At 37.6% G+C, this 16,047-nt stretch overlaps 1 protein-coding gene and 1 long non-coding RNA gene across 4 annotated transcripts in view; both read left to right on the top strand.

The window, feature by feature from the left end:
• DENND4C (DENN domain containing 4C) overlaps positions 1 to 14,706 on the top strand; it is a 132,282-nt gene extending 117,576 nt beyond the window's left edge. For all 3 annotated transcript variants that reach the window (XM_032300104.1, XM_032300103.1, XM_032300105.1), the window contains 7 exons: positions 2,595 to 2,777; positions 3,589 to 3,784; positions 5,621 to 5,866; positions 7,933 to 8,050; positions 11,725 to 11,875; positions 14,200 to 14,264; positions 14,481 to 14,706. In XM_032300104.1, the coding sequence (XP_032155995.1) occupies positions 2,595 to 2,777; positions 3,589 to 3,784; positions 5,621 to 5,866; positions 7,933 to 8,050; positions 11,725 to 11,875; positions 14,200 to 14,264; positions 14,481 to 14,617 (1,096 nt within the window). In that variant the 3' untranslated portion in view covers positions 14,618 to 14,706. The remainder of the gene's footprint in view (positions 1 to 2,594; positions 2,778 to 3,588; positions 3,785 to 5,620; positions 5,867 to 7,932; positions 8,051 to 11,724; positions 11,876 to 14,199; positions 14,265 to 14,480) is intronic.
• On the top strand, positions 517 to 2,429 carry LOC116566112. The gene is made up of 2 exons (XR_004275737.1): positions 517 to 1,407; positions 1,729 to 2,429. It is a non-coding gene; the product is annotated as an uncharacterized LOC116566112 (long non-coding RNA).
• Positions 14,707 to 16,047: the final 1,341 nt, after the last annotated feature.

The raw sequence follows: 16,047 nt of genomic DNA, 5'->3' as shown, positions 1-16,047 counted from the left end.
GGCCTCGATCTCTTGACCTCATGATCTGCCTGCCTCGGCCTCCCAGAAATTCTCATTTCTATATGGCCTTACCAGCATTTGGTATTATCACTTTTTAAATTTTGGCAGTTTGAATACTGACAGATTTGAGTGTCTCTTAATTATTTTGTTATTCTAGAATTTTTCTTTTGGAGACAGAGTTTCACTCATGTTGCCCAGGCTGGAGTGTAATGGCACAATATCGGCTTACTGCAACTTCTGCCTCCTGGGTTGAAGCAATTCTCCTGACTCAGGCTTCTGAGTAGGTGGGATTACAGGTGTCCTCCACTCCCAGCTAATTTTTGTATATTTAGTAGAGACAGGGTTTCGCCCTGTTAGCCAGGCTGGTCTCGGACTCCTGACCTTAGGTGATCACCCCACACCTTGGCCTCCCAAAGTGCTGAGATTACAGGCTTTAGCTACTGCACCTGGCCTATTCTAGCATTTTCTGTGAATTGCCTCCTTATATTCATTGCCTATTTTTCTATTTGTTTCTTTTTCCTGTTGATTTGACTTGAATATTATTGATACTAATTTTTTGAAGAGAAAGCATTGATTTTGATTTCATTATCCATTAATTTTTTACCTTGCAATTTGTACTTTTGGAATCTTGCTTTAAAAGTTGTTCCCTATACCTAGAATGTGAAAGTTTTCTCCTTGAACATTTCTGCTTATATTTTACTTTTGATATTTAGGTCTTTAATATATCTGGATTTTACTTTTTATATATGATGGTAGAGATCCAGCTTTTATTTTTCTTCCATATAAAAATCCAGTTATCCCAATATTATCTACTAAATAACCGATCCTTTTCTCACTGATATGTGGTGTCACCTTTATCATATTTCAGTTCCCATGTATACCTCACTTGGTTCTGCATTTCCTTGCTGTTTTTCTTAATGCCATATTGTTTTTGTCGGTTGGTCTTTGTGTTATATCTGGTTAGTAGGTTGAGTTCCTGCTCTAGGATTTTATTGTTATTATATTTTGTGTGCTTACTCTTTCCTATGAATTCTTAGATTGTTTGAGGTCTTCAAAAAATACACACACACAGACATACACACAACTAGAGTTTTCCTTGAGATTGCATTAGATTTATAGATTAACGTGGGGAAAATGGACTTTTCTAATATTATTGTCTTATCTATGAGCCTGGTATATCTCTGTATTTTTTTTTTTTTTTTTCAGATCTTCTTTTATGTCCTTTAACACTGGTTTAAATTATTCTCTGTAAGTCCTATCCTTTTTTGTTGAGTTAATTGTGTTTTTAAGCTATTGTGACAAGCATTTTATTTTATATTTTTCAAATTGGGCATAAAGGAGCATTATTAAGTCTGTCCCCTGAATATGTTGTTATAGAAAATTTCAAGCTTACAACAAAGTTTAAAAGTTTTTTTCTTTCTTTTTTTTTTTTTTTTTTGAGACGGAGTTTTGCTCTTGTTACCCAGGCTGGAGTGCAATGGCGCGATCTCGGCTCACCGCAACCTCCGCCTCCTGGGTTCAGGCAATTCTCCTGCCTCAGCCTCCTGAGTAGCTGGGACTACAGGCACACGCCACCATGCCCAGCTAATTTTTTGTAGTTTTTTAGTAGAGACAGGGTTTCACCATGTTGACCAGGATAGTCTCGATCTCTTGAGCTCATGATCCACCCGCCTCGGCCTCCCAAAGTGCTGGGATTACAGGCTTGAGCCACCGCGCCCGGCCTAAAAGTTTTTTTCAATGAACACTCAAATATCTCTACCCCTACGTCCTTCAATTTACACTTTACTATACTTAGTCTATCACCTGTCTGTCTCTCCACCAATCTGTCTTAAATTTTTACTCATTTGAAGGTAAGATATATTAATACATTTCTCCCCCAAAGACTTTGGTATGCATATCATTAACTAGAGCTCATTATTTATTGACAGATTTCTTTCTTCTGAGATAAATTGTTATACAGCAAAATGTACAAATCTTAAAACATTCCATTTGAAGAATAAATGCATGCATTTGTGCAAAAATTAAACCCTTAGAAAACATTACCATTACCTCAGAAAATTCTCGAATGTTCCTTGCAAGGCCCTTCCCTCCCTGAGTCTCCACCCAAAAAGAGAAGGAGAGAGATAAGATGGAAATAAAACAATGAACAGAGAAGAAATGACTAGAAACAAGATGGAGATTTATAAGTGATAAAAAGGGGCATTATAAGCAATATAGATTAATATATCTTAAAATGCTGCTGCTGCAGCTCTTTACTTTTTTTTTTTTAAGTCAGGAAATGAATAAAATATTTTGCTTCCCCTCTTCCTTCCTAGTTTTCTTTAGTGGTTCTCAAAAATGGAAAGATCTTTTGTTGGACTACTTCCAGCCTTTTATTTGAAAGGTTTACCATAGGAGGGGAAGATAACAGGAATGTGAGAGAGAGAGAGAGAGTTTGTGTGTGTGTATGTGTTTGAAATGGGTAGCATTTTCCTTCTGGAATATATATAATTTTATTAATGATTCCTTTATCCATAAAATGATTCTAAATATGATAGAATTTAGAAGACTAGAGGATTGTTAAAGGCTCTTTCCCCCCGCTTTTCCATGTGTAGCTTTTTCCTGAAACCAAGTACTTCTGGTGACAGTTTACAAAGTGGAAGCATTCCACTGGCAAATGAATCCTTGGAGCACAAACCTGTATCCAGTTTAGCAGAACCTGACTTGATCAACTTTATGGATTTCCCAAAACATAACCAGACCATAACTGAAGAAACAGGCTCTGCAGTTGAACCAAGGTACCAAAGAGTACATAGACTTCTTTATATAATAAGAAATGGGGTACCCTTGTAAAAATTCTGTCTCTAAAGACAACGTGACTCATGTGAGCATAAGTTTCTAGCATTTAAAAGTACATCCTAACTTTTTATTACCATGTAGTGTTTAAAGAACTAATGAATGAATCTGATGATAAACCATTTTTGAACTGAGTTTAATATTTTATAGTAGTCTTTTGCAAAATAAACTTCTCAACAGTAAAATATTCCCCTTTAATGTAGTCATTGCCAATTTTCAGAGGAGAAATACTATTTTCTGTGAAATGTACACTTGACCTTTAACTACTAATTGAATCAAACATTTATTGAGACTCTGTTGTATGCTAAACATTATGCTAAGCTCTAAAAATAAAAAAGTAAATATGATTGGGACTCTCTCCTTAGGTGGATCACAGCCCAGTAGAGATTAAATACTTGTCAGTGTTTTTACGTACTTACTTGCATGTAGCATACTTCTAGGTAATTTTGTTTAATAAAGATGAAATAATATTTGAGTAAAGCAACTGAATGGGTACTTGTCTTTTTAAAGTAATACCTGTATATGTACAATATGTCATCTTCCCACCCCTCACCAGAACTGTCTACTCCATCCTGTTTTTCTGACCAGTTATACAAAACTGCCTGAAGAAAATGCAGTTCTTACAAGGTGGCACTGAATTCTTCTTAGATATATTTAGTAGGCTCGTGGTCCATTGCAGAAAATACTCTAGCTCTACAGATTTAGACTGTTTTTCAACATGAACATAGCATTTCTTCTACATTTTTTTCAAAGTGATGAAATAAAGAGAGCCAGTGGAGATGTCCAAACTATGAAAATTTCATCTGTGCCTAATAGTTTATCAAAGCGAAATGTATCTTTGACTCGAAGTCACAGTGTTGGAGGCCCCTTGCAGAATATTGACTTTACCCAGCGACCGTTTCATGGCATTTCAACAGTTAGTCTTCCAAACAGTCTGCAGGAAGTTGTGGTATGTAACAACATTGTAATTTTACTGCATACACATCTAAGTATATAGTAGAATATTATAAACTCTTCTGTAGTAGACTTTTTAAAATTACATGAAAAGTGATAGATTAGGATTTTTCCATAAACAGATAGCTTTATTGTGGAGAATTTCAAATATGTACAAAAAGAAACAATATAATGAGTCCCTTGACCCATCATCTAGCTTGGATAATTTTCAGTGTATAGCCATTCTTCTTTTATGTATACTCTCATTCAGTTCTCTTTTTTTCGAGATTATTTTGAAGCAAATTTCAAACATCACAATTCTGTTAGTAAATATTTCAGTATGTGTACCTAAATGATGACTTTAGGAAAATGTAACTACACTGCTTCTATCATACAAAAAAACTCCCAAATAATATTATCAAGTTATTTAGTCAGTTCAAATTTCTGATTGTCTCAAAAATGTCAAATGCATATGTGTGTGTGTATATGTGTGGTTTGTAGCTTGAGGAATCAGGATCAAATAAAGTCCATTTATTACAGTTGGTTGGTATGGTTTTTAGTCTTTTTGAATCTGTAGATTCTTTTTTCCCTTTGCAATTTATTTGTTGGTAAAACTGGTTAGAGTATAGTTTCCTATAATCCAGATTTTGCTGATTGCAATGATAAAAGTTGGATTTGTATCCAGAACCTCGATCAGATTTGGGGGTTTTGTTTTATTGTTCATTTGCTTGTTTATTTTTATAAGACAATTTCATCAGTGGTGATATGTTCCTCGCATCAGGAGACACAAACAGTAGCTATTAATGCCTTAATAACTAGATAAAATAATTTATTAGGAGCTATAAAATGATAATAGTCTAATTCTGTCATTTCTTTTTTATAGTAAGGAATACCTTATAAACAGAAACTTCCCCTGCTTCAGCCTCCCTAATAACTGGAAGTACAGGCACATACCACCGTGCCTTAAACATTTATCCTTAAATCTATTGCTGTTTTTATCCTTGTTGGTGCTTATATTATTCTCTTTGGTCAGCTAGAAGCCTCTACAAGTTAACTTATTAGTCCTTTTGACACAACTCTAGTAGTTTTTTTGTAATCTTTAAAAAGCTTTCTTGCTTTCTTATATAACAAGATGTTTCATGCTTATGTTATATATATTCTTACCCAGACCTAGAATCAGTCGTTTCTCTAAGAAACTATGGGTCAATTTAGAGGGAAATGATTTTGGAGACCACAGTGTAGGCATGAGGGGGACTCACTGTTAATGAGAGAATTTTAAACATTTTATCCTGATTATAATATGCATAACTCAAAAAGTCTAGGTTAGGTTTTTTTTTCGTTTCTTATTTCATTTGAATTTTAAAAATGCTATTTCTTAAATTCCTTCAGTTTTTGTTGCAATCAGTTGTAAAAGTGAGTTAAGTCAACAAAGAATGTTAATACGAAAGATTGGCCCATCAGTTTAGAGTTGTAGGAGGAAGATAATATCACACAGTTTTTATACACATATTACTATAAATCATCTGAAATGCAAATATTTCTTATAAAAATTGAAAAAAAGTCTAATACATTCAGGCCATTGCTCTCAATGTGATAGAGAGTATGTTTTAAAGAGCCTGTTGATTAATTTTCTTTTGTAATGATTTAACTTAACAGTATTTAAGTATTTTCTTTTTTAGGTTTTCATTCATTAGGGTATTCTGCATGTAGCAATGGTCCTGAAATAACTGGTAGCAATGATCCTGAAGTAACTGATTTAAAAAGAATAGAGAGGCATTATCTCATTGAGAAGTACTCTTGAGCATGCAGATTTAAACAGATAATATTAATTTCTTTTTGTATTTTTTTGAAGGATCCTTTAGGAAAAAGGCCCAATCCTCTCCCTGTTTCTGTGCCCTACTTGAGTCCTCTAGTGCTTCGCAAAGAACTTGAGTCTTTGCTAGAAAATGAGGGTGATCAGGTGATTCATACATCTTCTTTCATCAATCAACATCCAATCATTTTCTGGAACCTCGTTTGGTATTTCAGACGTTTGGACCTTCCTAGTAACTTGCCAGGACTTATCCTCACATCTGAACATTGTAATGAAGGTGTACAGGTAGGGTGCCAACTTTTATACTTACATTAGTATTGGGTAGATGAGACTTAACTTCAAGCTCCTGAAAGTATACAACAACAGTAGCTTAATAAGACAAGTTTATTTCTCTCTCACTTAAAAGTTTGGTTAAGCAGTCCTGGAATTGTAAAGTGTTAGAAGCCTAAAATCTGTCTATATTTTTGCTTAGCTATGCATAACCCTCATTTCCAAGTTGTGCTTCTGGTCCAGGATGGCTGATTCCCTCCAAACTATCACATCCACTTTTTATCCAGCAGTTAGGAGAAAAATGGATGGAGGGGAGAGTATGTCTTCTTTCTTAAGGGACAGCTCCTGGAGTTGTAGATAATATTTCCACATATATTTTCTTGGCCTGAATTCAGTTATTAGGTCGTATCTATCTACAAGGGTAGCTAGAAAAGGTAGCTTTTATTCTTTTTTTTCTACTTCTTCTTTTTGCCCAGGCTGGAGTGCAATGGTGCGATCTTGGCTCACTGCAACCTCCTTTTCCCGGGTTCAAGTGATTCTCCTGCCTCAGCCTCCTGAGTAGCTGGGATTATAGGCGCCCACAACCACACCTGGCTAATTTTTGTATTTTTAGTAGAGACAGGGTTTCACTATGTTGGCCAGGCTGATCTCGAACTCCTGACCTCAGGTGGTCCACCCACCTCAGCCTCCCAAATTGCTGGGATTATAGGTGTGAGCCACTGTGCTGGGCTGGTAGCTGTTATTCTTAACTGTTCTATTCCCAGCTGCAATTCTCAAAGCAATTTAAAAATTCAAATGAAATAATATGAGTACTTATTTGAAAGGACTCATATTATCCATATTTTTGAGATGTTATAATTAAAAGTTAGAGTAATTTAGTAATTTCTGTAAGGTGACATACCTAATAGGTGATGGAGCGGAGAGCCAAAGTCACAGTCTGGCTGTTTGATTTGTAAGCCCCTATTCTACTTATACTGGGATCCTGATTCCATTAGAGACAGTGAGCTCCTAGAATGCTTTATTTCATAGTTTTTTTGTTTATTTGTTTTTTGAGACGGATTCCCACTGTCACCCAGGCTGGCATACAATGGTGTGATCTTAGCTCACTGCCATCTCCACTTCCCAGATTCAAGCAATTCTCCTGCCTCAGCCTCCTGAGTAGTTGGGATTACAGGCATCTACCACCACGCCTGGCTAATTTTTATATTTTTGGTAGATATGGAGTTTCACCATGTTGGCCAGGCTGGTCTCAAACTCTTGACCTCAGGTGATCCACCTGCCTCGGCCTCCCAAAGTGCTGGGATTACAGGTGTGAGCTACCGCGCCCGGCCTATTTTATAATGTTGAATATTGATGGACAGTCAGACCCCAAACATACACCTGGTATAAAATAAATTCTTTCCTTGAAGTACTATAAACTCTAGTTTGACTCATTTATTTTAAGTAATAGTAGACAAAACAAAATTATTTGGTAAGGTAGTAGAAACTCTTGCTCTTTGACCTTAAAATTTGCTGTAATCGTGATTAATCTTTCTGTAACTGTTGTGCCAGTTAGCAAATTGTCTCCCATTCTTTAAAAGTTACACCAAGAGGCCGGGCGCGGTGGCTCAAGCCTGTAATCCCAGCACTTTGGGAGGCCGAGGCACGTGGATCACGAGGTCAAGAGATCGAGACCATCCTGGTCAACATGGTGAAACCCCGTCTCTACTAAAAATACAAAAAATCAGCTGGGCCTGGTGGCACGTGCCTGTAATCCCAGCTACTCAGGAGGCTGAGGCAGGAGAATTGCCTGAACCCAGGAGGCGGAGGTTGCGGTGAGCTGAGATTGCGCCATTGCACTCCAGCCTGGGTAAGAAGAGCGAAACTCCGTCTCAAAAAAAAAAGAAAGTTACACCAAGAAACCTTTACTTCAAAAAATAATAACATTTGTAATCAGACATTAATAAAAATTAAAATTTTGTCTCTGAATTTTAGGTCCAGAATTTTAAAAGGACTCAATCTGTGTGTATAACCAAGCTTCACTAGATTCACTGGTAACTGTTATTCTTGGGATACTAATATTTTCTTTTGATCTCTTTTAGCTTCCTCTGTCATCTCTGTCCCAGGATAGCAAACTTGTATATATTCAGCTGTTATGGGATAATATCAACCTTCACCAGGAACCAAGAGAACCTCTGTATGTCTCATGGAGGAATTTTAGTAAGTAAAATAGAATTAAAGACATAACAGCCGGGAGTGGTGGCTCACACCTGTAATGCCATCACTTTGGGAGGCCCAGGTGGGTGGGTCACTTGAGGCCAGGAGTTGGAGACCAGCCTGGCCAACATGGGGAAACTCTGTCTCTACTAAAAATACAAAACTTAGCTAGGTGTGGTGGCGGGCACCTGTAGTCCCAGCTACTCTGGAGGCTGAGGCACGAGAATTGCTTGAACCCGGGCAGTGGAGGTTGTAGTGAGCCGAGGTCACTACAGGCTGCACTCCAGCCTGGGTGTCAGAGGAAGACTGTGTCTCAAACAAAACAAAACAAAGAATTAAAGACATAAAATACTCAAAACGGAAAAAAAAAATACTCAAAACGGAAACAACTGAAGCATGCATCCATAGATGACTGGATAAGCAAATTGTGGCACAGTCCGTTCATGTTGTAGGATATTGTTCCATGATAAATAATGGGCTGCTGGGGGGAAAAAAGGAACAGAATTAAGCTAAATTTCCCTAGAGTTAAATAGAGAAAAGCAAATTATTTTGCTTTTATTTTAAAATTTTTAATTAATTCAAAATAATTTGCAATTATAAAAAAAGTACACACGAAAATGAATAAGTGATTTGCTATTGTACTGACCCGTTTTTAACTGTGACTGGTCTCAACTGAGTTGAGTAATTTTTTTTGGTGATTTTTTTTTTATCAAGTAAGAGTTTGGTTAGGTATTTTGAGATTAAATTCTATGTAGCAGAAGAGTAATTTAGATGTATTGGTATAAGATCCTAAGTTCAGTTGTATTGATGGATACTGACTGGTTTTAAAGGTTCTGACTTCATTTTTAATCTTTTATATTTAGAATATATTTTTATAAGGGGTTTAAAGGGTTATTATTCATGTATTCAGAAGACTTATGAGTCAATAAGAAAAATACAAACAATTCAGTAGATAAATGAGCAAATAATATTAATATAGGTTATTCATGGGAAAAACATTAAGTGGCTTTCAAACTGTGTTAGTTTGCTAGGGCTGCCATAATAAAATACTACAGACTGGGTGGCTTTAACAACAGGAATTTATTTTTTCACAGTTCTCTGGAGGCTGGAAATGTAAAATCTAGAAGGGATCAGCAGGTTTGGTTTCTTCTAGGCCTCTCTCTGGCTTGCGGATGGCTACCTTCTTGCTGTATGCCCATGTAACCTTTTCTCTCTGTGTTTGCATGCATGCACATGCACACATCCCTGGTGTTTCCTTTTCTTATAAAGACACCAGCCATATTAGATTAGGTCCCCACTCTTATGTCCTCATGTAATCTTAATTATTTCTTTAAAGGCCTCATCTCCAAATAGAGTCACATTGCTAATTAGGGCCTCAACATACGAATTTGGGGGTGACACAATTCAGTCTGTAATATAAACATATTTTAAAAGTTCAGTCATATCAGTATGAAGTGAAATGTAACTTTATATTTAAAAAAAGGAAAATAGAGGCCCGGCGCAGTGGCTAATGCCTGTAATCCCAGCACTTTGGGAGGCCAAGGCAGGTGGATCACTTGAGGTCAGGAGTTCAAGATCAGCTTAGCCAAATGGTGAAACCCTGTCTCAGCTAAAAATATTTTTTTAAAAATTAGCCAGGCATGCGGTGCATGCTTGTAATCCTAGCTACTTGAGAGGCTGAGGCAGGAGAATCACTTGAATTCAGAAAGCAGAGGTTGCAGTGAGCCAAGATCGCACCATTGCACTCCAGCCTGGTCATCGCAGTGAGATTCCATCTCAAAAAAAAAAGGAAAATGTGGCTGGGTGTGGTGGCTTACACCTGTAATCCCAGCAGTTGAGTCCAGGAATTCTATGCAGCAGTGAGCTGTGATTCCACCACTGTACCCCAGCCTGGAGACTCCATCTCAAAAAAAAACAAAACTTCTTAATAGTTTTAGAATTGCTATTTTATTTTTTTTTGAGATAGAGTTTTGCTTCTGTTGTCCAGGCTGGAGTGCACTGGTTCAATCTCAGCTCACTGCAACCTCCGCCACCCGGGTTCAAGAGATTCTTCTGTCTTAACCTCCTCAGTAGCTGGGATTACAGGCATGTGCCACCACACCCAGCTAATTTTGTATTTTTAGTAGAGATGGGATTTCTCCATGTTGGTCAGGCTGGTCTTAAACTCCCAATCTCAGGTGATCCGTCCACCTCAGCCTCCCAAAGTGTTGGGATTATAAGCATGAGCCACTGCACCTGGCCAAATTACTTTTCTTCTAATTAGCACTAGACTTTACTATATGTAATAGAAAATGACAGAAGCTTAAATGGTTGTAAAGATTATTCTCTCATATAAAGTTATTAGGCTAAGTGAATCAGGCTAGGTCTTTTGGAGGCCAAGGTGGAGGATCACTTGGGAACGGGAGTTTGAGACCAGCCTGGACATAGTGGGATCCCATCTCTACAAAAAATAAAAATAAAAAATTAGCTAAGTGTGGTGGCATGCACCCATAGTGTCAGCTACTCGAGGCTGATGCTGGAGGATTGCTTGAGCCCAGGAGGTCAAGGCTGCAGTGAGCTATGATTGCACCACACTGCACTCCAGCCTGGCTGACAGAGTGAAACACTGTCTAGAAAGAAGTTATGAATTACATCATGTTGTACACCATAAGTAAATACAGTTTCTATTTATCAATTAAAAATAAGGCCAGACATGTTGGCTCATGCTTGCAATTCCAGTGATTTTGGAGGCTGAGGCAGGAGGACTGCTTGAGGTCAGGAGTTTGAGACTAGCCTGGACAATATAACAAGACTCTGTCTCTACAGCTGACTGTGGTGGTGCATGCCTGTAGTCCTAGCTATTTGGGAGGCTGAGTGGGGAGGATTGCTTGAGCCCAGGAGTTGAAGGTTATAATGATCAGGCACTGCGCTCCAACCTGGGCAACAGAATGAGATCCTGTCTCCAAAAAATAAATAAGTAAATACATTTTTGAAAAAGAAAGAAGTTATATACTTGACAGTTTAGTACCGCTAGGCAACTCCTGTGTCATCAGGGACCCAGGTTCCTTCTGTTATATCTGCTTCACTGTCAGTAAAGATTGCTTCATGGTCATAAGATGGCTGCTGGAGTACAATCTATCACATCTTAGCCTCAGGCAGTAAGCCTCCATATATTGGAAGAGAAAGGCAGAATGACAGGTCTGCCTGTTTGAAGGGAGCAGGAAAAATATTTTTTAGTTGGGTACATTGCCACATAATTTTACTAGTGGCAGGGAGGTGATATTGGATAAGCAAAGAGAAAATGCCATAACTCTGCAGAAAAAAAACAAAAAAAAACCAACTTTTTAAATAATTGGGACCAGGCATGGTGGCTCACGCCCATAATCCCAGCACTTTGGGAGGCAGATTGCTTGAGCCTAGGAGTTTGAGACCAAACTGGGCAACATTTTGAGACCCTATCTCTCACAAAAAATACAAAAATTATCTGGGCATGGTGGCATACACCTGTAGTCCCATCTATTTGGGAGGTTGAGGTGGGAGGATCACTTCAGCCTGGGAGGTGAGGGTTGCAGTGAGCCATGAACGAGGCCACTGCACTCCAGCTTGGGGGACACAGTGAGACCTTGTCTAAAAAAAAAGAAAATGATAAAAACGGTAATAATAATTGAAAATAAAACTCACTGTGTTCTTATTGTTAGATTCTGAAAAGAAATCATCTCTCCTGTCAGAGGAACAACAAGCAACAAGCACTTTAGTAGAAACCATCAGGCAGAGTATTCAGCATAATAACGTTCTTAAACCCATCAACCTGCTTTCACAGCAGATGAAGCCAGGCATGAAAAGGCAAAGGTAATTTTTGCTTGCTACCACTCAATAGTTTCATGTTTTTAAAAAATTATCTTATGTTAAAAAATATCTCTAGTTGTAAAAGAAATACTCATTGCAAAACATCTGTTTTAAAAAGTGCTACACAAATATATGAATTCCTACTTGAACAGAAATGCATAATAAAAGTGTCTGAGGGCTCAGCACGGTGGCTCCCGCCTATAATTCCAGCACTTTGGGTGGCCAAAGCAGAAGGATTGCTTGAGTTCAGGAGTTTGAGACCGTATGAGCAATATAGCAAGACCCCATCTCTACAAAAAATAATTTGGTGGGTGTGGTGCCTGTGACCTCAGCTACTGGTGAGGGTTATACAGGAAGATTCCTTGAGCCCAGGAGATCAAGGTTACAGTAAGCTGTGATAACTGCACTGCACTGCCACCTGGGCGACAGAGCAAAACCCTGTCTCAAAAAAAAGTGAGTAATAGATTGCATTTTAAGATAATTCATTGATCTAAAATGTACTCTGTTTTGGAAACATTGTTGCTGTTTGCTGGAAACCTATAAATGTATTAACATTGATAAATGTAGGTACTACTTATTCAGGGCCTGTGATACCCACACATCTTTTCTTTTGTGGGACATAAGAGAATACTGTATGGGAATAGAAGTAGAAACAATTTGGGAAAGGGAATGAACTACAAAGGATATGGAGTTATTGTGCTCCTGTCCCTATTGTCTGCTAATATGCTTGGATTAGTACACATCCTCTCCTCAGCATAAGTGAATTTTGCAATAGAAGCTTCAGAAAAGTATGCGTAATCGCTTATATCAAGCATTACTAGTGTTTCTACAGTGCCCTTCAAGTTTTTTAGGTCATGGCATCTTTGAAGATAATCTCAGAAGTGATGATAGGGCAAGAATTGATAATGAAAATGGATGAATCCATTTTTACTCTCAGTAGTTGAGGTAGAGATGACCTTCTTCACAATCTGTAATGAGTAGCTCGCTTCAAGCATCTGTAGTTTAATGTAATATTAGAAATGTCATATTACGGCTTCTGAAGTTTTTTGTTTGTTTTTGTTTTTTAAAGAGATGGAGTCTCGCTTTGTTGCCCAGGCTGGCGTGCAGTGGCTGTTTACAGCCGTGATCCCACTATTGATTGGCAGGGGAGTTTTGACCTGCTCCGTTTCTGACCTGGGCCGGTTCACCCCTCCTTAGGTAACCTCGTCACCATATTGATGACGGGAGGTCACCATATTGATGCCCAACTTAGTGCGGACACCCAATCAGCATAGCCCAGAACACCTGGGCTCAAGTGATCCTCCCACCTCAGCCTCTTGAGTAGCTGGGACTATAGGCAAGCTTCTAAAGAAAGTGATGTGACTGGGCGCGGTGGCTCACGCCTATAATCCCAGCACTTTAGGAGGCCGAGGCAGGTGGATCACGTGGGGTTGGGAGTTTGAGACCAGCCTGACCAACATGGAGAAACCCTGTCTCTGCTAAAAATACAAAATTAGCTGGGCATGGTGGCGCATGCCTGTAATCCCAGCTACTCAGGAGGCTGAGGCTGGAGAATTGCTTGAACCCAGGAGGCGGCGGTTGCAGTGAGCCGAAATCGCCCCAGTGCACTCCAGCCTGGGCAACAAAAGTGAAACTGTTTGAAAAAAAAAAAGAAAGTGATGTGAAGTGTCACTAGAATCAGCATTATATTTACCTCCTCTTTTTTTTTTAATGTACATACAGTGCATTTCTTAAGTTTTCCTCTCAACAACTGAGTCATGAAGCTCACTTTGAGTGTTTCATTTGTGACATTTTAATGCTCACAAATCAGATAAACATGAACTGTCCTTTGCTATTGGGTTAAATAGTAAAGAGACCACACCACCTTTTTATTTGTGTCCAAGGGTTTTTAGACCCCTAACTTACTTGGAAATTAATCTGTTATTTTGTCAAGTGACAAAAGGTGAGAAAAGACTCTGCTTTTGTAAATTTTAATTAGACATTAGAATTAAAAGTTATGTCTTACTTACATTGTTAAAATATCATAAAAAGTTAAGCCATTTTTGTTTCTAGTGTGAAGCTTTATCCCATTCACTATTTTTTAACTTTAATTTGGAATAGAAACTTGCAGAAGTTATAAAAATAGTACAGAATTCAGTGTAGCCTTCACTCAGCTTCCTCCAAATGTGTCACCTCATATAACTGTAACATAATATTAAAACCAGGACATTGTCATAGGTATATTACTGTTAACTAGACAACAGAACTTAATCTGTCTTCACCATTTTAAAAAATGCATCTATTTTTATGCTATTTGTCTATTAACTTCTAAAACATTTGTTTTACAGGAGTTTATACAGAGAAATCCTATTCTTATCATTAGTGTCTCTAGGAAGAGAGAATATTGATATTGGTAAGTTGGTTAATGAAAGATTACTAAAGGAAGTTGTAAATTTTATTTTCTAAAATAATTTTTAAAATTATAGCTGGTATGTATAAAAGATTTAAAAGATTTCTGCTTCTAAATATGTAGATTAAATATGTGTAATTTGACTCAATGCCAATTTGAAATGAATGGCTATTTGCTTTCTTAATAAATTACAATTTCATTTTTGAAAATTTCTTTCAGAGGCCTTTGACAATGAATATGGAATTGCATACAACAGTCTGTCTTCGGAGATTCTTGACAAGTTGCAGAAAATTGATGTTCCACCAAGTGCCAGTGTGGAGTGGTGCAGGAAGTGTTTTGGAGCGCCTCTCATTTAAATATTCACTAGAATTTTGACGCACAAGGCTTGGGGATTGTATTTAATCTGGAAACATTCAAGGTTTTTTTCCAAATCCTAATGTGAAAACAGAAATGAAGTAACTCTTGGGGATAACATAAAATGAATTATGATTCATATTGCATCATCTCAAAATATGAAATGCCATTTTAATGTCCCAGGCACAGGCCTTGTTGACACTGAAGATTTTCAACTCCTAGACTGTTTTTCTGCCTCTGTGGAAAACTACTTCGGGATTCCTCAGTATTTGTAGTAGTTTGATAGAAATAGTGGGAACCATATCATTCTAGGCATTGCCTATATTTGAAGTTACTGAGTTTGGGGAATGGCAAATTAAATTTGCCTAACCCCCAAAACAAATGAAATGTCTCAATTATAAGAGCAACATGGCTGGGCATGGTGGCCCATGCCTGTAATCCCAGTACTTTGGGAGGATCACTTGAGGCCAGGAATTTGAGACCAGCCTGACCAGCATGGTGAAAACCTGTCTCTACTTAAAATACAAAAATTAGCCAGGCATGGTGGCGCTCCAACTGTAGTTCCAGTTACTTGGGAGGCTGAGGCAGGAGAATCACTTGAACCCGGGAGGCAGAGACCACGTCACTGCACTCCAGCTTGGGTGACAGGGTGAGACCGTCTCAAAAAAAAAAAAAAAAAAAAAAAAGCAACATATTTGTGTGTTTATATGTGTAGGGCTGTGTAGGTTATGTTTATATACAGCCATATTCGAAGTATATATTTATTAAAATAGATTGCATGTTGCAATACAGTTTTCTGAAAGGGGTCTCATTTTGATGAGAGCTGCCTTCTCTGACTTTATTAGGTTGGTACAAAAGTAATAGTGGTTTTTGCCACTATTAATGGCAAAAATTGCAATTACTTTTGCACCAACATAATACACTTTTCATATTATGTATTATCTTGCTTAATGGATTTTATCTTGACTATCCAGTTACTTCCATCCTCTTCCCAATATTTAAATTTGTAATACCTTTAAAATGGGTACAAATGAATCAATCATCAGATAGTTAAAATGAAAATAAATCAGCTGCCTAATAATTTACAAAATTAATTGGAACATGCTTAAAATGCTACAGTGTATGTCCTTGAACGTGAAGTCTTTGTTCAGGCACATATATTGTTGGTATTGATTGTTTTTAAAACCTGTGGGATAAACTTGCACTGCACACAGAAGTTTTATTCTTGTATGATATTTAGATTTGTATGCTTGTGAGTAAAAATGTGCATTTGTAAATACTGTTTTTTAGTTTGGATCAATTAAGTCTTAAAATTTTAAATTAAGCTTGTTACCAGTAGGAGGTTTAAGAAAATCATGATCTCACATGCCGCACTTTGACATTTATCATGCCTTTTGTTAAAACTATCCCTTAGGAACAGTAAGTTTGCCTT

The sequence above is a fragment of the Sapajus apella genome, unplaced genomic scaffold, assembly GCF_009761245.1.
Source record: "Sapajus apella isolate SASKATOON/1434 unplaced genomic scaffold, GSC_monkey_1.0 scaffold42, whole genome shotgun sequence".
Classification (NCBI taxonomy): Eukaryota; Metazoa; Chordata; class Mammalia; order Primates; family Cebidae; genus Sapajus; species Sapajus apella.
The sequence above is the reverse complement of the archived record's forward strand: the minus strand, read 5'-3'. Positions and strand labels throughout refer to the sequence as shown.